General features: G+C 36.7%; 2 protein-coding genes across 12 annotated transcripts in view; both read left to right on the top strand.

Moving 5' to 3' along the window:
* Positions 1–4170, top strand: part of LOC307162838 (uncharacterized protein) — a 40115-nt gene extending 35945 nt beyond the window's left edge. Inside the window, exon 5 of the mRNA XM_079878538.1 lies at positions 4092–4170. Coding sequence (XP_079734664.1) covers positions 4092–4120 — 29 coding nt within the window. The 3' untranslated portion in view covers positions 4121–4170. The remainder of the gene's footprint in view (positions 1–4091) is intronic.
* The window catches only part of pleca (plectin a), an 89954-nt gene that overhangs the window by 17143 nt on the left and 46016 nt on the right, over positions 1–26795 (top strand). For 3 of the 11 annotated variants that reach the window (XM_079878467.1, XM_079878479.1, XM_079878474.1), the window contains exon 1: positions 14444–16593. The exons of 3 other annotated variants lie outside the window; for them this stretch is intronic. In XM_079878467.1, the coding sequence (XP_079734593.1) occupies positions 16482–16593 (112 nt within the window). In that variant the 5' untranslated portion in view covers positions 14444–16481. 5 more of the 11 variants (XM_079878471.1, XM_079878469.1, XM_079878477.1 and 2 more) reach the window with 4 other exon arrangements.

Genomic DNA, 26795 nt, shown 5'->3' with positions numbered 1-26795 from the left:
GATCATAGAAATAATGGCTTTATAAGAGAATATATTTATAGTTGATAGATACACACATACTAATTAAGCAAAATGTAGGGTCAGTAAATTTGGTTGCCTTTTAGATTAGAGTACAATTCTCACTATTAACTACAACTTTGGCCTCAAACTCCTAATTACAGCTTATTAATAGTTAGTAAGGTATTTTAGGTATTGGTAGGTTTAAGAGATGCAAAATATGGTCATGCAGAATAAGGCATTAATATGTGCTTTATAAGTACTGATAAATAGCCAATATCCATGCATGCTTATAAGCAACTAGTTAATTGTAAGAAATGGACCATAAACTAAAGCGTTATCGTACATTTTTATTGGAACGCAATTCATATTTTAATTCAGCAAGGATTAATGAAATTGATCCTACGTGTCAGTAAAGACATTTATAATGTTACAAAATATTTATATTCCAAGTAAATGCTGCTGAACGTTCTAGTCAACAATTAATCAAAATGTATCACAGTTTCCACAAAAAATATGAAGCAGCACAACTGTTTTTAACATTGATATTAATGATAAATGGTTCTTGAGCAGCAAATCAGCATATTATAATGATTTCTGAAGGATTAGCCTATGTGACACTAAAGACTGAGTAATAAAGCTGAAAATTCAGCTTTGACATCACAGGTATAAATTCTAATTTCTTTTTTTAGATATTTCCTTATATTCTTTACTATATTTTTAAACAAATAAATGAAGCCCTGATGAGCAAACAGGACTTCTTTCTTACCGACCGCTAACGTTTAAACGGTAATGTATACAGTAAATGAATATTAACCAATATAAAAAAATCATGTAGTTAAAATATTTATCATTTGTGAGCCAGTAAAAAGGCAGTAAGTATATAAAAGTATATAAATCTGAGATTGCTTTTTTCCAAAGTATCTAACTAAAGACTAATGAGATTTGTATGTATATCAGTTGAAGGCATTTGTAGGCATTGCTGTTTTCGCTGTGTCCAGTCAGTGACCAGCCAAATGCTGCTGTTTTCCCCCTGATTTGCCTCAGCTTAATACTGCACTGGATTCAGACCCAGATTCCCTTTTAATGAGCTTTTGGCTTTTCTACCTTCTCTTTTGTTTCAGAAAAGCTTTTCATGTCTGTTAAATGGTTTCCTTTTACCACTGCACCATAGAGACAACATGCCTGATGCAGGAATCTTGTTTAACCTAGAGATCAAATGATCTTGTCTCAGTTATACAAAGAGTTAACAGGTTGAATTGATGTGTTTCAGGGAAATCGTTTAGATAGTAAATGATGGCTTCTTCTAGGCCTCTTCAGAGAAAGGTTGTGTAGGGGATGGCATTTATACATTGTGTTTTGGCTCTCTGCCCATTTTCACGTTTTTACATGCATACAAACATGAAAATGTGTTCTTCAAAGCACTTTAATCTGTCAGACACAATAATGATTTCTTGTTTCTTTCTTTCCTGAAATATATGCATTTTTTTGTAGTCGCATGGGTGTGGAGATAATAGTTTCAGGATGAGGTGTGTGTACAGGGCAGGCCATGCAAGGACAATTTGAACTGCCTGGCATTCAGGAATTTTCTCCATTTTCCCCACTATTTTACTACACAATGAACTGCTAAAATGTGTAGTTTTAGATGTTGCTCTTTCACTTTCTTTCCTTTGCTATTTTGTTGCTTCACTTTCACATATTATTTCTTACCAAATGTGTTATTTGTAAATGGATGTATAGTCCTGGTGTGTCTTAACACTTATTTGTTGGGAAGTGTAAAATATGCAAATGGGTTAACGCATTCCCTTTTTTCATTAATTAACAAGAACAATAGCTAAATGCTATTGGTACTGATAATTTTGTGCCTGATGGGCGTGTAATTTAATGTGGAAAGATCCAACCCTGATCAGGCAGTGTAAATATTGATTTATTTTGCAGCTGGCCTTAGTCTGCCTTTTATTCTGCTTTATGAAGGAAAAATACGGTAGAGAGCTTATATAGCTTATGGACTACACAGAAATCAGAGAAACTAGTGGAGGCTGAAGTAGAGGAGTTGATGGAATTAATAATGATGTCATCAGCCATTCCAGTCTATTCTATTCTCTGAGACCCCACCCTGCTGTGCCACATCTCAGGCACTGTGCAATTTGTTTAGTTTAGTGAACATGAAATTGTAACATTAGATAAGTGTAATTAGTACACAATGGCCAGAATTGACATGTAAAAGTATTTTGATGTCAAATATAGTTATAATCTTTAGATGACTTCAAAAAACTCTATGCGTTTTGGGCTCTCATTTACTCGACAACGTTGTTTTGGGGGTCTGAAAACGTAAACTTTTCAGGCCCCCCAAAAAACGTAAAAGTACAAGTTTTTGAAACCGATACCGTTATCATCTCTGTATAAACTACACAAAACCGTGACGTCATGCACACGCGTATTACGTGTTCAGTCTATAGCACGCGCAAATACTTGACAACCAGAACAACAAAATGCCATCGCCATCTACTGGCCTGGCATGCGCATGCCAGTATTCTCCTCAGTATTATTTTTTAAGATAAGTTTTTACAGCGTTTTTAGCTAATCTGTGTGAAACATGGATTGTTTTGACAACGTTGTCGCCTATACGCGAAACTTTAAAAACGCAAAGGAAAAACTTTTCCATTTTTCCATTCCATCATTGCTGTTTAGACATACCCTTAATCATATTACATTCTTATTATTTCTAGTGATTTACCTGCTTAATGCAGGAAAATTATTATTTTCAATACAAATTATGCTTGAAATATTTTGTGGGGTTTTATTGAAGGAATATTTCACCCAAAAATGAATCACTTTTTTCCAAACTCAAATTACTATTTTTTCTTCTGTGAAACAGAATCTGTTTGATGAATCATTCAATCTATATATTTTATTCAATCTAATCATTTTGAATTATTTGTTTATGAATGGTGGTGATTGATCAAGTTCTTGAGTTCAACTCACTAAATCAGTGAACACACCGGTTAACAGTCCAATGGAGGAGAAGCTTTTAAGTAAATCCCATCTTAAATTTTATTCTATTCTATTAGTAAATTCAGACTGCTTCAAATTTAGTACACGTATATTCATGATGCTTTTGGGTCCTTTTTTTTAAAGATCCACTTCCCATTCATTGTAAATGTATTAAAAATATCTTTCACGTTCCACAGGAGAAAGTAAGTCGTATCAATTTGAAACGCGCAAGGATAAATAAAAATGATTTTTGGAGGAATGATTCCTTTTAAGTCTGTTGATCCAACACTGCCTGTATGTTTCCACAGTCAAGCCTTCATTTACATCTAATAACTGATTAATCAAATCTTTTCTTTGCTCTTCACTCATACCAGAAAATTGTGCCTATAATTAAACTCTTCCTATAATGCATCCCATTTCTCATTTAAACCCCAGCCAGTTGCAATAAACTACATTTATAAGCACCGTTACTGATGAAACGGAGTGTTTGGAGAGGCAGCCTCGTTGTCAGCATTCTCCTCGGTATTAAAAGTGTTTTGTAGGCTATAAAGGGCTGTAAACGATGATTTTTGCTGATCCTGGTCCATACCGGCAAGATATTTTCAGCTTGCTTCAGAAGTTGTTTTCGGTTTAGATAACTGCAACTACAAAAACATTGTGATTTCATACCTGCAGTGTCCAGTAGGTGGTGCTCTCACAAAGATAATAACATGGAGCTCCTGCATCTGATGTACAGTACTAGGGTGCAGCTGTGGCCCAGTAGGGGGTTTAGTGTCTAATCGAGGGTTAATGTTGTAAAGTGAACCACCATCCTGCTAGGGAACCTTTTGTGCCATGCCTGCTGTTTCCTGAGCTTTATTTTCTTTTGTTTCAGCTACATTCTCTTCCTTGCCTGTTTTTAATGGCTAGCACATTGGCGGAGATAGGTCCTGTCTGATGTCTTTAACAACTTTTCCCATAAAAACAGGCGTCAGTTACTACGTCAGCACTCAAGCTAACACCTAAGAACTATTTTGAGGGTGGGAGCATTTAGCCTCTGAGGCTGTAAATGTGTAAACCATGAATGTTGCTAATGTTTTCTCCCTTTTCTTGTTTTTCAGGTAAGTTGCTGTTCCTCTTCAAGCCGTAGGTGTGTGAAGCTTGTCTGTCGCTGGTAAGGAAGGGAATGTTTAACAGGAGCCAAGACATTTGACGAGAAGACGTTTAGCATCAAATGTCAAGCATCTGGTCATCTGGTGTGATGTTAGTTCAGCCCTCTCAAAGGAGTGTTAAGAGAAAAACATGGGTAACTTTAACCTTTTAAAGTCACATGACTTAAAAACATAGGATTCTTGGTATTCTGGTATTCTTTGAAGTACTTACAGTACCTTTTTTGAAGGCCTGAAGTGGATGATTATTCTTAAATAAAAGCATAAAAATATACACTACCATTGTAAAGTTGGTCTTTGAGATTTTTTGTTTATGCTCACAAAGGCTGCAGTTATTTGATAAAAACAGTAAAAGTTGCAATATTGTGACGTTATTACAATTTTAAAATAACTTTTTTCTATTTTAATATATTTTGAAATGTAATTTATTCATGTTTATCAGTATCATTACTCCAGTCTTCAGTATCACACGATCCTTCAGAAATCATTCTGATTTGCTGATTTGCGATTAATTTTTTTTTAAATTATTGTTGTCAATGTTGAAAACAGTTGTGCTGCTTCATATTAATGTGGAAAAAGTGATTTTTTTCTCAGGATTCTGAAAAATAGAAAGTTAAAAAGAAAAGCATTTTTTTGTAATATTCATATTTCTGTCACTTTTAAACAATTGAAATAATTAGCCTAATAAATATTGCTGAATAAAAGTATTACTTTTTGAATGGTATTGTACCATGAAAATGTATGACCATGAGTAAAATAAGACAACCAATAAGTCTGTCTGAAGCCTGCTTTTCATAAAAAGAAAATGAAATAAGTAAACATCTCTTTCAGAAACATCTCCTGTGGCGCCTTTGCACACTTTGGCTGGAAATGTTAGACTTCTCTTGGACATATGCTTTTAATTCTTCATGATTTTGTTATATAACTGACATTCAGCTCAATTGGCAGTTAAATTACTAAGCCAAGGGCTCTGTGACAGTGCCAAGTCTGGTCTGGAAGGTAACGTGGTACCACATAATAGTGCAGTCTTCATGAAACTGCGTGGCTGAGGACCTCACCACATCTGCGGAGTCAATCTGACTCAGCCAGGATCCTCTTTGTGATTCATCAAGCATAATTTTAACTATTACGCCTGTGCCTAATTTGTGCACGTATGCAAAATGCATTTAATCTTGATGATTAAAAAGTGTTTTGTGAGAGTCACATATGTCATATATATTGTATTTCTGATTGGCAGAATCAGAATCATGGTTTTACATGTTGCTTTGACATCTGATCACATGCTTCTAAGTTTCCTGTTTGCCAGCGTGTTATGGTGGTAAAGTTTAGGGAAGTAAATGGGCCTTTTGGTGATGCATTTCCGCCAAAACCACACCCAAGTAACCAAATGGCCTGTGCGTTATTAATGTTTCTTGAGTCCTGTTACCACCAGAGGGCACGTATTGTGTTTCTATGGATTTTGCATTGTTTCATTCAGAGCTACTTGGAAGTTTCTGGTGTCAGGGGTATCGGATTTTCTTAAAGATATCTCTAAGGCTCCAGCGTGAGTAATGTGGTAACGTAATACAGTTATTCACATTGCCATGGCACCTGTAAAGCTGTTGAGCTGCTGACTGAACTTCCCCATATTCATATCAAGGATGAAGTTTCTATGTACAGCAAACCGTTTAAGCGCCAAAAATAAACTGCAGTTCTAAATCGGGGGGGGGGGGGGGGTACAAACTAGATTAGAAGAAATTGGTTGAGGAAACATCGTTTTCACAATCACATTTTTACGTTTACTGAAGAAAATATAATAAAACTTTTGGCCTGTGCAAAACTCACAGTGTTGTGAGTGGTTGCTAGGATGTTGTGGGTGGTTGCTAGGGCATTGTTTGATGATTGCTTGGTGGTTTCTTACCGGGCAGACAAGCCCATCCCAAAGTCCTCTAATGTTATCCCTATGGGATTCATTTTTGGCATGTTTTATGGTTTGCTAGGCAAACATCAAAAGTCTGATCTTTTGAAAAGTACCTCTTTTCAGAAGCTGTATGATTTGATGTATCTTTCATGTCTGTTGCACAAGATGAATTGCACAGTTGAAAATGACCCAAAAATGACAATTCTGTCATCTACTCACCCTCAAGTTGTTACAAACCTGTATGAATCTGTTTCTTCTGCTGAACACAAAAGAAGATATTTTCAAGAATATGTTTAACCAACAGTTGGTGGGCCCCATTGATCCATAGTATTTATTCAGCAGAAGAAACAGATTCATACAGGTTTGGAACAGCTTGAGTTTGATAAAATGATGACAGTATTGTCATTTTTGGGTGAACTATCCCTTTAAGATTAGGTGTTTGTATAAATAAAATTGTTATTTTTGTTTGTACCAGAATCAGATCAGAATTGATGCACTACCTGTTTTAAATGCTTGTGCTTATGTTCAGTAATAGCTAATTGATATATTAAATGATATGACTCAGCAATGTCACTAATTGAAATAATATTTCAATTAGATTGCTGGAAAATCTAAAAATGCAATCGGACAGAAATGTTTCCAAACCATAAATTACTCCCATCAGCTTGCCAATAGGAAAATTTCCTCATAAATAAGCTTTGAAGCTGGCATTATTTAGATCCAGCTAACATTATTCAGCGTTTTCTATTCGGTTTTGTATTCAGATGAAATGTTTTACGTCTTTTCTTGAGGAAATGTTCCAGGAAGAAGTCTAGCTTAATATGTGCTTTTTTTTTCTTTGTTTTTCAGTGTTGCTAGTGGTCATGCCTCATTTGGCCATGACTGCTGTTTTGGACAGTTATTACTCATTGTCTGTGTGGGTCATTTTAGGTTGCTGTGGCAACAGTCAATGGTTATGGACCACACCCAGCAGGAGCTCAGATCGATGACTCACTCGCTCACATTCGAGGCTCATCTCATGAGGGTATTGGGCTGATTAGTCATTCGCTGTACCTTCCTGCATCCTCCCCTGTTGCCATGGGTCTCTTCCTGCCCATGCTTAGATTATATTAGGTTCCCATCACCGTCATCACACTATTCTAGATAAGTTAATTTTGAACACCTAATGGAAGCCTTAATAGTTCAGACTGAAACTAATTTTAGCAGATTTAATTAATCAAAGTATGAGAAGCTGTGATATATTGTGAAAATAGTTCTAAATGCCCTTGTGAAATGTATTAAGAATGCCTTTTTAAATTCCTGTGCAAACTTGATTCAGAATTACAATTTGAATTTAAAGTTAAATTAACCCTTAAATGCACTAATGTTTCGCCAATCATTATCACATATTCGGGTCTTAAGTGACCCAGATCTGGATCTATATCTAACACTACCTGGACACTACAATCTCTTCCTGTCTCTTTATTGCTCTGCAGTAAATCGCTGAGCCATTTCAAGTTTTGCTGATGATACTTTCTATTCTTTTGTTTTCTGCCTTCACTATGAGTGAAATGTCACTTTATCATTGTCTATCAGATATTGTCACCTTGTGGAATAAAGGTGAATTGCACTTATTTAGCCATCAAAGATTACATTTTTATTGTGCAGAAAAATATATTTACACTGTTTTACAAAAATGAATGAGAAAACAAGCATTCTTTTATAATTTTAGTATTATTATTTTTTCTTGTTATAGTGTTTATAATGAATTGATCGAGGAATACTAAGAAGGTTGATGTCTAACTTAAAAAAAATTTGATAACAAAATTGAAATAGTCATATAACCGTCATTTCTAATTAGAAAAGCAAAGTTTGTCAAGACAAAACCTTGTTGGAATGTTTTGAAAAACATTAAATAATCTTTTGTTTGACTTTGACAGATGATATTCTGAAGTGTTCTTATTGAACATTTAATTTCCCAGAATGCATTGCAAATGCTGAATTTAGAATGTTGCTATGCCACAAAAATGTTTCAATCTGCAATTGGTGCTGCATATTGATATGATGAACAGGTGTTTTGTGTCATAGCTGTTGCTATTGTATGGATATAATATGGTTGCAATGCTTTGGAATGCAAGACACTTTGGGGAACAGGCACACCTGTTTGGATCTATCATGGGATAATTGCTGGATAACTGGGGTGTATAAAGTGGCATATAACTAATAATGAAATTTGTGTGTAAGTAAGAGTGAGATACAAAATATGTAGACTACATCTGAAAAGTCCCAAAAGCATAAATCAGTTTTTCACATTGCTCAACGTGTTCAGTGTCATATTGTGTGAAAATATAGACTTGATTTTAAAGAAAGAGTTGTGGCTGGTAATAGATGTGCATATTTGCATGATTGTCCAGTGAGTTTTTGTTTGCAGTTTACAATGTAGTAGCCTATGTTACATCAAAAGTTATTATTTGCAAATGTGTGTTTCTGTGTGTTCACATGCCCATTGTCTATTTTTTGAGCTCTTTCCCACTTGCCCCATAATGTCAGAGTGCAGGGGTGTGTTGAATGGTTTGGAGAACAACCATGTGCAATAAATTCCAGCCCATAAACTAAGCGTTGGAATGTGTGAGAAGCGCCAGTTGTAAAGTGGAAACTGGAGTTTTAGGAACATTTTATCTGCCAGAGGCTTTCAATGAGCTCCTTTCATACAGTTTGTTTTATGAACAGCCCTCTTCAATGCTCTTTGTGTTTGATAGTGAGTTGGAAAGCTACTGTCTGAGAGATACTCAAATGAGTGTGGTCAAAAATGAAGGGCAGCATTTCTCAGTGAATATGAATGTAAGTGTGCACAGCAGCACACTGCTCATTGCTATAAATGCTTTGGCTTATTTGTATGCAGTGCGTCTAATGGTTTTATGCTGTCATTGACTGGTGAGATATGCCTGGTTGAGGCTTTTGCAGATCAGCGTGATTTAAGCTCCCTTTCTTTGGGGGGTTCAGACTACACAAGGTTTTTGTTTACCCAGCTTCTCCCTAAATAAGTTTCAGCGTCAGGCAATGACTTACAGATGGACTTGCACACTACTTGTGGCTTGGCTTCTGAGAAAAGCTTGGTAAATGTTCATTTTGTGTCTCTTTCTCAAGAGGAATTGATTCAACATTTTACTGAACCCTTTTTAAAAACAGTTTAAAGCAAAAATTACATTTTAAAAGTCCCTGAAATTTTCTCAACAAATATATCACGTTCTCCACCCAGCATGAACTTGCATGCTGCATGGTTTTCCATAAATCATGCTAAAATCATGGTTCTTTGATTTATAGCATGATTGTCATATTCATATCCCTTACAAAAAAATAAGTATACTTATTAATAAGTTTATTTTATTAAGTATACTTAAGTAAAGTTCAAGTATATTTTTATTATGTTGTAAGTATACTAATATCAGTGTACTACTGTTAAGTAGATTTGAAGTAAATTCCTATGTACATTACCAGTGGATAGCCTACACAAAAATATCACATACTCAGAATTAGGAACGCCTGTTTTAAGTTTTTAAGTATATTTTAAGTATACAATTTTAAGTATATTTTTGAGAAGTACATAAACAGAAGACTGAAAGTATACTTATATTTATTTTAAAAGATGTATTATAGCACACTTGAAGAAACGTATTTTTCGTTAGGGATATCATAGTATTTACAGTGTATTTTAAAGATAAACTATATTGTTGTTATGGTGTATGTCCAAAAACGTGGTATTACCATCGTCTTCCAAACTTTTTTTGTTAGTGTCAGGTTATATACTGCAGATTTGAAGCATTGTCTTTCTAATGAAGCTAACAAAGGAGGTATTGTTTAATTATTGTTGCAGCAAGCTCTTGCTGGTTAAGGTGGTCAACTAATGTGGTCTTGGTGTTTAGAAGTTTGAGCATTTATCTGGTTAGAGATATAACAGCACACTATCAATCAAAACAAAATTTTCCAGCAGGGAGTGTGCTATTTTTTTTGCCAAATATCTTGAAATCTGAACAGATTGTGAAACGTGAGGTCTTGAAACACTGATTTAAATGGAAGACAGATTGCATATTTAAACCTTGTGTGAGATTTCAGGGGTGAGTGATAATTCATTCTCTTTCAGTGAAGCTGCAACTAATGAGTGGAGATGTTTTTGTGCAACCGGAGTACAGATAATCTCTTCATGAGTTGCAGATGAGGCACAAGATATGTCTCTGAAAATTTCAAAATTGTGTTTGAGATCGCGAAAGAATGTCTATTGAATTTATTACTGTCATACTCTGGTGATGGATGTGTCAGGGATTCCTTGTTTATTTCATTCTGCACTTTAAATTATTGCGAATATAACCAGCATTAAACTCCAGAGGGCACTTTGTGTGGTTTGGTAAATATCAGCCCTTCATGCCCTATATATAATATATACATCAGTTTCTGAGATGCATATTCTACTTACACAGAGGCATTATTCAAAGTATTTAATGTAAACGTAAAAGTTATGACGTGAAACAGACACCCCGATATAAATCCAAGTTGTTTTTCCATGATTTTTTTTTCTATGGGTGATCTCTAAGCCATGTTTCTTTCCACACATGTGGAGTTATGCCTCATATATTTTGCCATACACTGCAAACATAGGCGCCATTGTCTATATCTCCCTTTGAGAGACTATACTGTAGCTGCATTTTCCATCAGCCTCCATTAGCACGAATGATTGTGTATGTACGTATCATAGCGACGTCTAAAGGGAGATGAGGCGAGAAACAATGAAACTTGTTGTTTCAGCACTCACGCCATTTACCTTTCATTAGATTTAATTATCCATTCTGAAATACAAGGAGTCGTAATTAGCATCCTCTATTCCTGGTGCATGCTTGTATTTGAGTGACCTATTACTGTAAATGAACCATAAGATGTTGATTAATGAATCTGGCCTTCCAAACACCACATTCTAATTCAGTGGTTCATAAATTAAAGGGTGCATTGTTTCCTTTGAAACGACTGTTCACCATGTCTCTTATTTTCAGCATGTGATACCCAAAAAAATACCCAAGGGGTATTTTCAGAAAGCCCTTGGGCCTAAACATACTGTCCAGTATAGTGTTGATTGTCTGGTTCTGGCATGGCAGTGAAATGTTTTCACTCAGTGTTTTGAAGACATTTTCTTATATCATACTTGCAGTAAATATTAGTGTCTAATTTTAAGAGGCTGTGGACATGACAATAGCATCCTATTATTTTTTTATGAACGTCAGTGGATTTAGCTCAATGGATGCACTTGTACTATATTTTTGTTGCTTTTGTCAGTTTGGGTTATTTAAGTTTCTAACAAGTAAACTTCTGCTGCATTGGCTGTAACAAGGAAATGGAATATCTTTTTCAATCTATATGTACGGTATACAGAAATGCATACAAAAACAAATACATGTAAAGGACATATACATCTCAAGCAAAAGACATGTAGCCACATCCCTATTATGGCTGATTCAGAATACAAAAATGCTTGGTTGTTTCAACCCATGTTTGGGTCAAATCTGGACAAAGCCAACCCGTTGAGTGTAGGAAAAAAAAGTGTAGGGTATTCCACTAATTATGACTGAGTCCTAACTATTATTCTTTTCTTTATTTTTACTCTGATAAAGTAAACCTGTGTCATGTGCACTTATTACTACACACTGGCTGTGGTTTCCTGTTCAAGTTTAAGAAATGATATGATAAACAGGTTAAACTGCACTGTTGCTACAGTTTAATTATGATCCCTCCCTTTCATTCATTCTTTTAGTATATGTGCCTCAGGCTTTACTATTCTGAAGAACTGAATGTGTAACCAGTATGTAGAGTTATGAGAAAAATGAAGGACATACAAAACATCTATTTCTGTTGGTTTATAGCTCAAATATATCAGACTACATGTGTTGAGATGTCAGAATTACCATGAAAATCCCATCCTATCATTATTTAGTGCAAGCAGTGGAACAAACCAGCAGGACTTTGTTCAGCTGGAATGTCTGCAGTGACTCAGAGGGGAAAGTGTGTCTCAGAAATGCTGTGTCCATATGCCTGAGCTTTGACCTTCTGAGGTCTGTGATGCCCTTTTTAGAGCAAAGACCCCCACGTGGAGGTGCTTAGCAGGCCTGTCCGGTCTTTCTTCTCTTTGTATTGTTTCTCTTTCCTCATGCACTCTGAAGGTAGTAAAATTTTGACTGCTTTCTTATGTTATAGTGACTTAGGCTTTTTATGAGAGAAAAACATTTTTGGGAAACTGTTTTGGCTTTAACTTTTTGTAAAAGGAAATCATTTTCCAGGAATCAGTGACAGAAGCTGCTTTGTTGCCTTTTTTGAAAAACAAAAAAGCGCCCGTGGCGAATCGATAACGCCATAATCGAGGCGAAATGAGTGCTAGAATCCTCATGCCGCTCTCAGACAGACAGGCGATTTATGAGTCCAGAAGGACTGGCGCCCAGAGAAGTCTGAAAGTGATACGTTCTGTGGGTTTCATGAAGTCTAAAGGGTATGTTAGGGAAAAGTTTGCCTTTAAGAGAAATAGTAAAACAATCCTTAAACTTAAAACACAAAAATTTAATTACTCGAAAATTCAGTTTTACCTACCTTGCAGTCATTGACAATCCGTTATTATTTATTCATTTTTAATTAAGGAATTTATCACTCATATTTGACACATTCCATTATAGAATTAGTTTCTTTTATATGTGCTTTACAGATGTCTTTGAAGGATTTTTAAGAGCTTTAAAGGTGAAGGGTTTTTTAACAACTTTAAAGGTCTTTCCTGGCATCTTGGTTCAGTTTTAAACAGCACAAAGAGGTCATAGGTCATGGCACAGGATGCAGCTTACGCCCCCTCACTGGATAAGGAGGACAGCTGCTCGACTCTATACTGCCACCTCCTGCTCACGTATCTCTACAGAAACTTTATATTTAAAGTTAAGACAGACCTTTAATTCATTAATTATCATGGGACCGGGACACATTTACAGTCAGAGGCAGTGCACTATTTTAAAACAAACCCTTCTGCTTTTGCTCCCGAAGTTTCCTTTTCCCAGGCAGATAAATGACACAGAAAAAGTGGGAGATCTGAGACCAATTAAAGTCCATTCATTTTTTCCCCCTCTCTCTCCTTCTTTTGAAAATGGGCAAGAAACACGCTTGCTTCTGTAGTCTTGATGATCACATTAAGATGTTGCCAACTCAATCTCACCAAAAAAGAACATATTTCCAGATTTAGCGCAGACTGCAGAGTGAAATAAAGACAAACGGGGTCAGAGAGACGAAAGGGAAACGCTGTCGTCCTTCAAGTCATTTCAGTTTAGTAAATCAGACTAATTGCTTTAAACAAGCTGTAATGGAGATTGATGATGGTAGATCCTTCATGGAGGATCTGATCCAGAAAGGCCAAGGTAGGCAACATTTGATTTGCATATTTAAAGGAACACTCGGAATAAATAAAAATATAAAAAGCCCTTTTTTACAATTAAATACAGGATTCTGATCTGAAACTTGCTCCAATGTCATTTCGTTTCTTATGTTGACATTTGAGTATGACTATTTAGCTTCTAAACTAAACATACATCACATGATTTATTGCTGTTTACATTGGCACACATCTGGATGCTAATGTTTTTTCTTTGCTAGTTGTCTTGATGGGCGTTTCTTGAAAAGAAATAGATGTGGAGTTTCCTAATTGGTTGTTACCTGGTCTCAGTTATAAGCTACCCAAATTCAGTTGTATTCTAGGTTGTTTAGCACCATTTGCATCTGTATTTCTTTCTAATTTTGATACGTCCACTTTACAGATCCATGTAGAATTTGAAACTCTGAGGTTTTACTGCAAAAACCCTTGCAGATTTGAGTCGCAGTTGTTTGGCAGTCCAGATTTGCAAACCTAGTAGTTGAGGTTCGCATTTATTTTCTAATTCTAGCAAATTTAGGGACGTCCCACTGCTTTTTGACTTCAGAGGCATTACACAATGAGTTCTTTGTTAAATATAGGCTGCTTTAGACCATAGTCTTTTTTCCATATACTTCTTGAAAAAAGTACGGAAATAAATCCATTTGCTACGTTTATATAGTTAAGTGTATAATGAACTTCACCACCATTGCAGGGATGCAGTTTCCACAATGGAAAACATTTGGATTGAATAAAACCCATGTCCCTTTCTTTTTTCTCTCTCTCTCTCTCTCCCTCCCTGTTTCCTTCCATGTTTTTCTCTTTTTTTCCACTCTTCTTACTGCTGTACGCCCCTCTGGATTTGATCAGCATACAATGTCTTGAGGTCAGATGTGCTACATTAGCAGTTGTTGTCAGTATTTTGCTTGAGAACGATAGAAGGGCCAATTTTGTTCAACATGAACCTCTGCTGCTGTTGCTGCCGATCTCGACCAGATGGTAGGTTGAAACTGAAGAACTTTTCTCATTATTTTTGTGGACGATATTAGAAGTGCATATTAATTGGAGTTGGGCATTGAATTGGACCCTTGTTGAGGGGGTCTTGCTCAAAGGGGACGATTGTGTCATATATAATTTATATTGAATAACTGCTATTCCTAATAATGCTGTTTTTGTGTTCATAGCAATTTAATGTGACTGCAGATTTTTAAAAGCTTAAGTTAAGTGTGAAGTGTTTAATTTGAAATTCATTCAGTTCTGCTTGTGTTCTGCTCCATCTCTATTGTGTATCTCACCTGCCATCCATCTCATGCTCGAGGAATGGATGGCAGGTGAAACTGTACCACACTTAAAAGGAAGTGAGGTCAGAGTGTGGCCTGTAGAGGACGCCATTTTGGTTCTATCCATCAGCCCAGTTTCCAGTTCAGCCATGTAAACTAGATGTGTGCAAACTGCCCATGGGTGTGGTTTTGCAAGTTGCAACTTATCAAGTTAATATCTTTCTATTTAAGTTAATGTCTGTCTATCTATCTGTCTCTCTCTCTCATTCTCTCACCTGCCACTGTTTTATTCCCAGTAACCTGGAAGATTATTCCTGTTAGGTTGTGTGTGTGTTGGCGTGTAAGTTTTTATAACCACAGCAGTGAGTGACGGGTATCTCGGGGTTGTTGCATAGCTGCATACCCGACCTGGATTCTCTTCTACTTTTAAACTCTTCAGTCGTCTCGTCTATGCATAGCATGAGTCCCGTTTAATGTGTCGCCAGCTCTATTTGCGGTGTCTTTATTCGGTAGTGTAGAACTGTAACACCTGTGCCCCTCCCTGTTGCTTGGTCACATGGCCATAGATCACCAAGATGGTCATTGTAACTGTTTTAAAATGGCGGTGCTTGTGCAGTTTCATTTTAATGCCATTGCTTTGTACATTGCTCCTGTACTTTAATGTGATAGTAGATGCATAGTTAGTGTTTTATGACTTTGGGTGTGCCATGAGCTATGTGTTTGGAAACAAACATTCACAATAATATCCTTCACCACAGCACTTTAAGTACAAGAGTGGTTAACCGTGTTGTAGGTTCTGCATGTTCTCAGTCCTTAATTTGTTTGTTCAGCAAGAGCAATAGCTCTCTCCCGCCGAGGATTAAATAATATTTTGACATTTCTTTGTTGGTAGGAAGTCCAAGACATCTGACAGTCTGCTTGGCATTTTGTTGCGTTCCCGCTGTTTTTTTGGAAATGAGAACCTTTTAATTGCCGGGGCGAATGGAAAGTTACAGCACATTGCTGAAGCTGGAAAACATATGGAAGTCATTTTCTGCTGAAAGTACAGTGCAGTTACTTAATGAATGAGAGAAACTGCAAAAAAATCACTCTAATATGCTATAAACAGTTATACATTTTCACTAAACTAATGAAAGAAGACAAAATAGTCTGTCTGTGTTGATCCAGTACAATTTTTTTATATTGCAGACCAGAAAACCTTGGTAGACGTTATGTAATAGTAGACTCTTATCGGCTGCTGAGGGCAAGTGAGTGTGTGTATGTATGAGTGTGTGCACTCCCAAAAACAAACCTCACTTATGTATTATTAACTTGAGCCGGAGACTCAAGCCTGAGTAGAGAGGGAAAAAAGCTCCTACAATGGATTATAAGAGAACAACTGTAGAGAAACAGGATCTCTTCTGAATCATAAGACTGCAGAGAACAAACTGGAGTGCTTAAAACGGAGCACAGAAACAAAAAGTACGCAGGCAGTGAGCTATTGGTCAAGGCGAGAGTGGTTGTGAAAGGAGGGTGGGAGGTGGAGGAAGCTCAGACGCTTTTACCAGTCACGGGCTGAGAAAGAGAGAGAGACGGAGAAAAAAAAAAGGAAAAAAAGGACAGGAGGGGGGCAGCTGTCGTTTAGAGCTTTCGTACTCGGAGAAACTTTTTTTGCTGGGTACATTTAAAGCCCCCCTGCCTCCTCCCCCTCCTATAGCCTCCCTCACCTTTCACCTCCAGCCTTGCTCCTGTGCGCGGAGCTCACAAACTCCATCCCAGGCTCGATGCCGGCAAACCCGTCTGGAACTGTGTTCCCAACCCTGGTGGTTTTGGGGCATGTGGCCACCTTGATAGCCGTGTGGAGATGGATGCAGCGAAGAAAGCAAGCCAGCGAAGGTAAGATGAAAATAATTTGGAAAAAGTCACGTATCAGTGTTCTGATAGTATCGGACAGCGTTTTCGTCCTGCGTGCTGTTGCTCTCTCTCTGTACACATGTGCTACACACCCTCAATTTCCCTCTACACCTCCCTCTCTCTCTCTTTTTTTTTTCTCTGGTGTGTTGAAACTGCGGGGTTAACCCTTTAAGTTCTGGACAGTGCAGAATGACATTCTGGCTTTTGATGGGTTGCAGATGCGCGTGTTGTTGCCTGTGGTGAAAAGCTCATTCATTTGAAGCACTTTGTTTGGGTTTGATTCACAATTCTGGCAGGCGTTTGTACCTGTAGTATAACCTGTATTTTGTTATTTGGTTTAAGGGCATTTTACTTGACGTAATGCAACATAATTTGTACGAATGTCATTGTCCTACTACAGGTTGAAAAGCATATAGAGTGTTTTACCCATGTATTCAGAAGTGTCTGACTAGTATTTCGAGAATGCAAATTGTTATTCTTAGTGTCTAGAAGGAGCCACCTGGTTTGTCCTGACAGGGCTTGCCTAAGGCATTGTACTGTAAGACATTCTGAAAAAGCTGTTATCATCTAGTCATCCTGTGAGGGCTGCATGGACATTTTTTTGTAGTATGAAGGTAAAGCCTACACCCTAATCCTAACCTTCAAACCTGCCTTTTATCTGTCAGTCTATTTAAATAGATAGAGGTGTGGAAAGGTGACCAGTGTCTTTAGGTGTGTCCTCGGTTACTGTCACTTCAGACAATAGTGCTGGGAGCATATTCTACCAACAACGAATACTGACTTGAAAGCCGTAATTTACATAACGTGTTTATTTGTGCTTTTGAATGACGTATTATTTGCATATATTGAGAAGTTCTAATAAAACTCTGTCTCTGTCTCACGTTATCAAGAACAAAAACACATTTTTCTCAGATGACCTTGCCTTTGATTGTGTGTTGCTTTCATTGGCTTCGGTTTTGAAATACCTCCCATTTTTGTTAAGCAAAGGAAATTAATACAATTTTTTTATTTTTTTTTGTAATATGGATACTAGTGGAATGGCAAATGCATTATATGTGTGTGTGTGTTTTTGCAGACTTAGTGGTTATATATATATATATACATATACACACTAGTATATACTTGGTAAAAACAGATGAATCGTTCGTTGAAGGAATTAGTTTAATTGCATTTTCAGCATAATTCACTGTCCTGTTGTTAATCTGTCCATCGGGACTGGGTGTGGCCCTTGGGCGTTAGATATGTACTCAGGACTCGTTTGACTGGTAAATGAGGGCTGTTGCGCTGGAGGACAGGTTATGTTGCATTCAGACACCTGCAGCATTCACTAGCTTTTCATATCCCTGTGCTCTCGTCTTATATACACCTGAAACTCCAGTTTGTTTTGTGCATTTCTATGCATAGTCATCATCTTATGAGTTGTTTTATTTCCTAATCGATATTTTACTATAGCTTTTTCTGAGTATTTTAGTTTATACTGCTGTTCAAAAGTTTGGTGTCAGTAAGATTTTTTTTTTTTTAAGGCATTTATGTGATAAAAAGTGACAGTTAAGACATTTATGATTTTCTAAAAGATTTATATTTTTAAAAAAATGCTGTTCTTTTAAACTTTCTATTCAAAGAATCCTAAAAATTGTATCACAGTTTCCACTTCTTTCAACATTGATGATAATCCAAAATGTTTCCTGATCACCATACTAGCATATTAAAATGTTTTCGGAATGATCGTTAGACAGAGTAAAAATGAGTAAATGCGATGACATTACAGGAATAAATTACAATTTTAAATAAAATAGAAAATTATTTTTTAAATTGAAGTAATATTGCACTATATAACTGTATAAGTGTTTTCACTGTATTTTTGATCATATAAATACAGCTTTAAAACTAAACAATGCTCAAGCTGTTGTTCAACCCTTTTCTGGGTGTACTGACTCGGTTGGGGTTTTATGAGGTGAAATATGGTGACAGTGCTCTTCATTAGAAGCAGGTGATAAGGATTACACCAAAGGTTATGTCAGTTTTAAGAGACTCTGTTGTATGCCATTTGAAACAGGGCTTCGGTCTGTTTGATCACTGAAGGTCATTCAGTTGAGGTGAGTAGTGAGCACTGGCCAAAGTAAAGGGTAGTTGTGTAAGGTTGAGATTGAATGTCAGCTGGTTGTAGCAAGGTTAAGGAAGGTTATGTTAGGAATTCACCATAGCTAGTTTAAATAAAGAACACACTTCCTCTGCCGAGTACTCAGTGCCACGATAGTTTACTTGCTGTCAGTGATGCGTGTATCCTGGATACAACCAAAACACCCGCCATACAACACCCGTGAGCTACATGAAGTTCTTGACTTGAGGCTTTAAAACGCGTCAGTCATTAGATGTGTGCTCATTTCATCTGTGAGCAAATATCACACCGCATATCCTTAGCATGATGGTATAACCTCTATGTCCAGTTAATATAGTACTCTGCTGGATTGTTCACTGGGAACCGAAAGTAACTCACTCCCGCTAAACGTTTACTCTTTGAATTCTTGCACCCGGGAACAATACAAGTCAACTTTATAACAACTTTATAAGTTTGCCAAGAAGTATTTCCTACTAAAGCAAGGCGGTATTTGACTCTGGTCAAGTGTATCCACAGCAAACTGGGAGTGGCCTTGGATGGCAATATGTCCAGTGCATTATGGATGTTGAATTTTTACTTCCTATTTGGCAAAAGGGAAGACAACTGCCTTTTTTCTTGTCAGGCTGATTTAATTATTTTATTCACCTTTCTACTGCATAGGCAGCCAAGTCTTATTGAAAGCCCATTTTGCCAGCGATGAATTACTCCTTTAACTTTAACTCTATAATTTAATTGCAGAGTACTAAAATCATAATTTTTTTTCAGACTTTTTCAAATTTCTATTTATTTTTATTTTTAAATTTAAAGTTAATTGACTATTATTCCAGGGCATGAAATCATCAACAATCTTTTTTTTTTTTTTTGCGAATCGTTGGCTAATTCTTATGAATTCAAACAATCTAATTCATACTTTTCATATGATCTGCTTTCACCCCGTAACAGGTATGTTTAGGGGTAGAGTTAGGGCTGGACCTTCATGCTTACTTTTTTATTCACATCATTCAAATTCAAATGAAATGGCCAGCTTGTAGCATAGTTACGTTTCCTCGTGAGATCGGGTTGAGATAATTGGGTTAATGTGGCCGAATGAAGAGGTGATTTCAGGATTTCAAGTAGGCATGAGTGCTCCACAATGCTCCATAAGGAAGAGATTAGACTTAAAGGGTTACTTCAGGATTTAGCATTAAGCTTTGTATTAGTAGAAAACCTGTAGTATTTTCGAATTACCATGCTTTCCACCCTCATATCCCCCTGAGAGGAGAGATTTATGTATTTTTTGTCTGGAAAAAATCCTCCGATGACGCAAAAATCGTCATTTTGCGTCATCGGAGGATTTTCTGGTCAGAGGCTAAAGACTACAGCCAGTAGATGGCGTTGTTCCGCATGTTTTCAACCCGCCCATAGGAGGTGGGATCTCACTCACAGAATGTACACAGTGTCAGCCGTCTTTCTTTGGAAGCTAAGCTAGTAGGCTCTTGTTCTGTGGAGAAAGCTGAATAGTAGGAGAAAGCTGAGTAAGTAGGGGTAAACAACAACATCCTCCTTTTCCTGGACTTGTCCGGCGGGCGAGATCATTCAAAATGTACGGGATTCAGCTTTTGATTTCTGCGGTCGCCATTCATTGTTTACATGCACATGCACCTTTTGTTTCAATCTAACAGAATTCATTCCGATTGGTGAATGTGAATGTAGTGTTTACATGAACGCTAAACAAGTGATCGGTTGATGTGCGTTTTACCATTGCTAAGAAAATTCCCGCACCTCCGTGAGAGATGAGATACCCGGCGCGTCTCAGTAATGACGCCACCGGCCTCGCGCCGTTCTCCCGCGGCCGTCAGCCTCGTCCTGCTCGCCACAGTAAACATAATGAATGGCGACTGTAGAACGCAAAAGCCGAATCCCGGACATTTTGGCCCATCTCTAAATCACTGGCAAACTCATCACGTAGGCTAGCCTTGTTGTTTTCAACTACGCACTCTTACCGGTAGGCGTGGCCTCCTAGGGCAGCGAAGCAAGTGCATTCTGGTAGTTGTTGTCTTTCATCCACATAAGCCAAAAATACATTTTCTGGCTTTTCTCAGTCTAGAAAGCTCCAAATTCAAAAATTTCTTCACATTTCTTCTACTTAAATGACCTATTTTAAATACACATTCATCTTCCCAGAGGTGAAGTATCCCTTTAATTAGACCTCATAAGGAAGAGATTGTTGAAGCTTATCATTATAAACATGCAGTGTTTCTGTGCTTTTTATTTTACAAAGGAAGTCTTTTGGAGAGACTTGACCCTTTGATGATGCCATTGTATTTTTTCCATTGACCACACATTTAATAGTTATGAAGAATATTTCCCTGAGCTTCACAAAAAACTGATATTTCTCAGTATCCCATAAACTCTGATTATTAGATAACATCTCTTCGGAAGATAAAGCACCATGATTTGCATACAGCCGTGAAGCAGGTAGAAAAACATGCAGGAACATTAACGTTAGCTTAAATAGACCTGTATGAAACAGTTTTTTTTTTAAAAATTAAAGGATAAAAGTCTTGTATTGCTGGAAAAATCTGGCACATCTGGCTCATCATCTGCTTACCTTTTGTTGCATTGTTCATCTGCAGTGTGAAATAGATTTACCATTTGGGACATTTAGTAGGTTATATGCAGTTGTGTAGTCCAAATGTTTTCGGTGAAATAAGTCTGGGATGTGAAAACGAAACTTGATGTATTTTTCACTGTAAGATCGTACTGTGTGAATTGCAAGAATGTACTGGTGATTTTATTTACACTTGACCAGAGATGCTCATAGTCCTGGTTGCAGATGCAGTGTGGTGTAGTGAGTCAGATTTTCTGAACGCGTCAACTATAAAGAATTCCCCTCAAATGAAGTTCTTATGTTGAATGACTCACAAACATCACGAATCGTCTTCGTGATTCTGAAAGCGTTTGGTTTGAGTCAAAGTCTGTTTTGTTATCCACCCCATTCATCTTTTTTTCATTAAATGCATGATATAATTCATTTTTACTGGCTTTTATAAGTCAAGTCTCACTGTATACCATAGCTCTTCACAACACATTTCAATGCAGATTGAAATAAAATTGTTGTATATCTGAGTGAGGATGCTAGAGGAAAGAAGAAAAGGTGAGATTGTTCTTTTGTGAGCATTTATGAAAAAAATTGAATTGTGAAAGCTGTAAATTGGAAGTGTAGTTGGGAGAACATATTGAGCATGAGTGTATCGCCAGCTCAACATGTCCCACCTGTACTGACACCGCCTTTGTTTGCATCCCTATTCAAATATTGAATAACCTGCACTCCAGCCTTTGAATATCACTCACACTACCTCACAGTTGAAACAGGAAACGAAAAACAAAATATAGCAGCAATAAAAAGCTCTCCGTTACTGTTTTTAAATCCAGTTTAAATGCTCCCCTTTTGTCTTGATGCTCTGCCATTGTTTTTATTATTAGTTTAAGTTTATTCTAAATATACCCCCTATTGTATTTTTACCTATTTGTTGTATATATGCCTTGTTTCTTCTCTTTGTATTGCTGTTTTTATCTCGGCTGTAAATCACCTTGGTTTTAAAAGTGATTTATGATCAAATTTACTAAGACATTTACCTGCAATCTTAAATTGTGCAACTGCTGATCGTGTAGCCTACGTATCAGGACGTTTTTCTGGTGAATTTATGACACATGTTGCCTAACAACCCTATATCACCAGTGTTGGAATTCCACAATGACTTTCATGAGAGTCGACTTTGTGTAGCCTATATGTTTTTTGAAGCCTATTTTATTCGGAGCGCTGAGGTTACTTTCGTGCTACCAAAAGACTGTTGTCGCCTCAAGCAAACTAGCCTAATTTTATGTTTACTAAGCCTATATTTAACCGTCAACGTGTTAGACATGTTAAAAAGTTTTAAACACAGTGAAGTCTGTAACAAATTGATAATTTGTGGCTTTCAGTCTGACACCTAATGGAAATCGCTCGAGAGGCGTAGGCTACTGTTGCTATAGTTACCTCCTCTACAAACGTGACTTTATTTCGTGAGCTATTTAGTAGCCTAACGCTCTGGCTAATTTTAACGTAGCTAACATTTGTGGTTTTACTTGTTTTAAGACCTCGAGAGTGCTTATAGGTTTAAAGCAGCTATAATACGAAGCCTGATAAAATTATCTATATGTTTTATGATATTCTTAGCCTGTCTCAAAATAAGAGTAGGCTAGCCTACTTAAGGCTACTTCTAATCAGATAAACAATCTGGTTCTCCTTTCACACACGGTTTCAGGATGTGTTAAGCAATATCTGGGAAAAGACGCATAAGTGAAATGTTTTAGAAGAAAAAAAAAAAAAACTTTCCCTTAATCAGTAACAGCGGCGAATAGCCCATTTGGGAGGAGGAATCACATTTCAATGGCAGTCCGGGAGAAGAGTTTGTCCCGGAGCTCGAGCAGAATGAGCGCAGCTTCAAACATTGCGATGGGTTGGGCTAGTATTGAGGTAAAGCTTTCACTGCTTTCCCAGTGAGACGCCCCTTCGTTTTTCAGTCCCAAAACAAATGTATCCAAACGTGTGCCGCTGATACAGAGTTTGGGGAACTAAACTAAACCACAGAGTGTCAGGGAGCGCAACAGTTTTTTCCTCTGTGAACATGGCTGGCGCGGGTGACACTTCCACGGCAGCTCCGCCGTGTCTCGCTATATTCAGCCTGGATGTGATTTACGGACGCGGGAACTATATTCACGAGATGAGCTGCGGTGAAGTCGGACCGCATTTGTACAGCCGCATGTGCTGCGCAGGTATGTGCTGAGGCTCCGATTTTTGCCGAATGCATCAGGCGAATAGGAGGAGTTCGATCGAGGGGGGCGATAACTGTCTGTGTGTGTGGGTGCGCGCGCGCATGTGTTGTTTAGTTGGTGGGGGGGGGGGGGGGGGTAGTTAACCTGTATTGTGCCAATCTTATAAACGTTCTTATGTTTCGTCCTACATGTAAGGTAGCCTACTCTGTATTTATGTTTTGTTTTTGTTTTTTTGGTGGGGGTTGGGGGGGTTCGATGACGTGCTCAAACATGTTTAGCCTACTATGAAAACATTTTCATGGCATAGTTGACGTGACGGTTGGTAATGACAGGACAGTGTCAATGACAGTGTCTTGCAGTCTATAACACTTACTAAAACAACTTTAAACATTTCCTTCTAGCATTTATTTTCCTTTTATAGGACGCCTAATATTAGAATATACATGGAACCAGAATATTACAGCGGTTCTGCATATGTGAGCGGTCTATAATTGTGCAAGTAAAATTCATTAACATAACATACAGTAGACATAGTTATATATATATATATATATATATATATATATATATATATATATATATATATACACACACACATTTTAAATTAAAACCTTACTGCTGAAAAAATGTCAATGTAGGTCTATAATGAAGTGTATAAGTGATTATAAATTATGATAAGATATATAATTGTATGTATATAACGATTTTTATTTATACAAAATATACAAATTACAACTGTGTGTATATACCTATAGGCTAATACAGATATTTTAAATGTTTTGAAAGAAGTCTCTTATGCTCACCAAGGCTGCATTTATTTGATTAAAAATACAGTAAAAATATTATGTAGTAATATAATATAAATGGTACTATTATTACAATTGAAAAGAACTCTTTCTATTCGAATATATTTTAAAATGTAATATATTCCTGTTATGGCAACGCTGAATTTTCAGCATAGTTACAGTCTTCAGTGTCACATGATCTTTCAGAAATCATTATAATATGCTGATTTAATGCTCAAGATACATATCTTCTTATTATCAATGTTGAAATCAGTTTTTGCTGCTTTTTTTAGTTTTTTGTAACCATGATACACTAGTCTATCATTCAAAGCTTTGGTGTAAGGAAGTTATTTAAAAAAAAAAAACACCTAAATATTGTTGGTTGAACTTAAAAAAGTAAGTAACCTGGTTGCCTTAATTTTAAGTTATTTGAAATAAATAAATAAAAATTAGTTAATACAATGAAGGAAATTGGTTTAATCATCAGAAACTAAATATTATGTTATCTGAGCCACTTTACATAGAAAAAATGTAAAACTTTTTTTACAGTGTTCTTTTATTCAGCAAGGATGCATTAAATTATGATATGATAATATCTTATGATAATAACTGAGCAGCAAATCAGCATATTAGAATGATTTAAGAGGGGTCATGTGACATATGATACAGCCTTGGTGAGCATGAGAGTCTTCTATAAAAAAAAAAACATTTCAAAATTGTACTTATTCTAAACATTTGACTGGTAGTGTATATATTTCTTTATCCTTATGGGTTCTGGAAGTACTTAGAGTTGTTTCACTAACTATAAACATATGCGTATTGCATCTCAGCATCTCCTTCCTTTGGAAAAGTGTGCCTCACTGGACCAAAACCGCAGTCACTCTAAAAATATTGGCGGGTTGTTCTTAACTCACAGCTTCTGTATGTTTGGGTCTGTTGCCTTGGTAACCGGTCAGCTTTCATTTTCCACTGAAACTAAGTGACTGCCTGAAAAAAGTTAAGACATGGCTACCAGCTGTGAGGAACACCAGTGTACAAAGAGAAATATGTGAAAATGATACATGACTTATGGTGCTTGTCCTTACCTCATTAATTAAGTGATAAAGTGGTTTAATTGTCTTTGCTCTATCCAACTGGAACAGTGGCCACTAGAGGGAGACATTTTATTAGGCGTCCCAAACCTTTCCCAAAGCATTCCTTTTCATGCTGTTCTTTTTTTCTCAGTTTTATTTTTATTTTCTCCTCACCCTTCAAAGTCCGTCCAATAAAATCTATTCAGTAAGATTTCCAGACTCTATTTTATATATCATAAATCAGGGCCTATTATGCAAGTGTGAATGCTTGAGAGAGTATGAAGGCTGACCAGAACATCTTTTGCTAGCATTCCAGCCTTGTTTATGAATTATAACTAGCACGTTTTCACACGTCTGACTGGCTGTTGGAGGAGGGGTTGTCGATGTGAACCTGTATTTTAAAAGTAATTGTTAGTCATGAGTTTTTGTTTTAGATTTTTTTTTTCTAAAATTATTTTATAAAAAACTTGACAGTTGACAGTATTTCAACTATTTAAAAACTAACAGAGTAATCTAATTTGAAATATGAACGGCTGTGCAAAGAAAAAGTTTATACTTAAAAGTATATATTTTTTAATTATTAATTTCAATTAGTAGCATTAATTTATATGATAATTTATTTATTTTATATTTATTTAATACCCATGTAGATGTAGGTCTGGGATTTATCTGGTCAATGAATTTAATTAAATCTGGTCAATTATTATGATTAATTTGTAATTAGGGCCCGAGCACCGATGGTGAGAGGACCCTATTGTTTCTGCTCCATTTATTATTATTCTTCTTCCGCTTCTTCTTCTCCAAAGTGAATCGCTTTTTAGAGGGCCTTAACATGCTCGAAAACTCATGAAACTTTGCACACGCTTCAGAAGTGGTGAAAATTTACGTGTGATATGGGTTTCAGAATTGTGTGGGGCAAAATGGCTCAATTATTGCCCCTACATTTTGCCCCGGCTCTACGTTTCACGTACAGGTATGAAATTTGGTACATACAATGACCCAATACCTACAAAAAAGTCTCTTGGAGCATAGGCTAGCCCTAAACACAACAGGAAGTCAGCTATTTTGAACTTCTTCTCAGATTTTGTGCAGTTTTTGCCATTTCCAGACATTGTACTTTAATGAACTCCTCCTGCAGTTTTGATCTGATCCTCTTCAAATTTGGTGAGTGTAATCTTAATGCCTTTGCGACATTAAATTGCAAAGATCTTGAGTTTTCGTCGAATGGCGTGTCCTCAGCGGCCTGACAAATGTAGATGTGCACACCCAATTTCAGCCTTTGGGTGATATATGCAGCATCAGATAAGTTCTATTAAAATTGCTTGTAGTTCCGATGTTGCTAGGCAACCACACACAGCCTGCAGTAACTCAGGCATACAATGTCCAATCTGCCCCTAACTTCACTTGTTT

Source organism: Squalius cephalus (assembly GCF_949319135.1).
Source record: "Squalius cephalus genome assembly, chromosome: 8".
NCBI classification, from domain to species: Eukaryota; Metazoa; Chordata; class Actinopteri; order Cypriniformes; family Leuciscidae; genus Squalius; species Squalius cephalus.
Note: the sequence above shows the minus strand (reverse complement) of the source record. Positions and strands in the feature narration are given on the sequence as shown.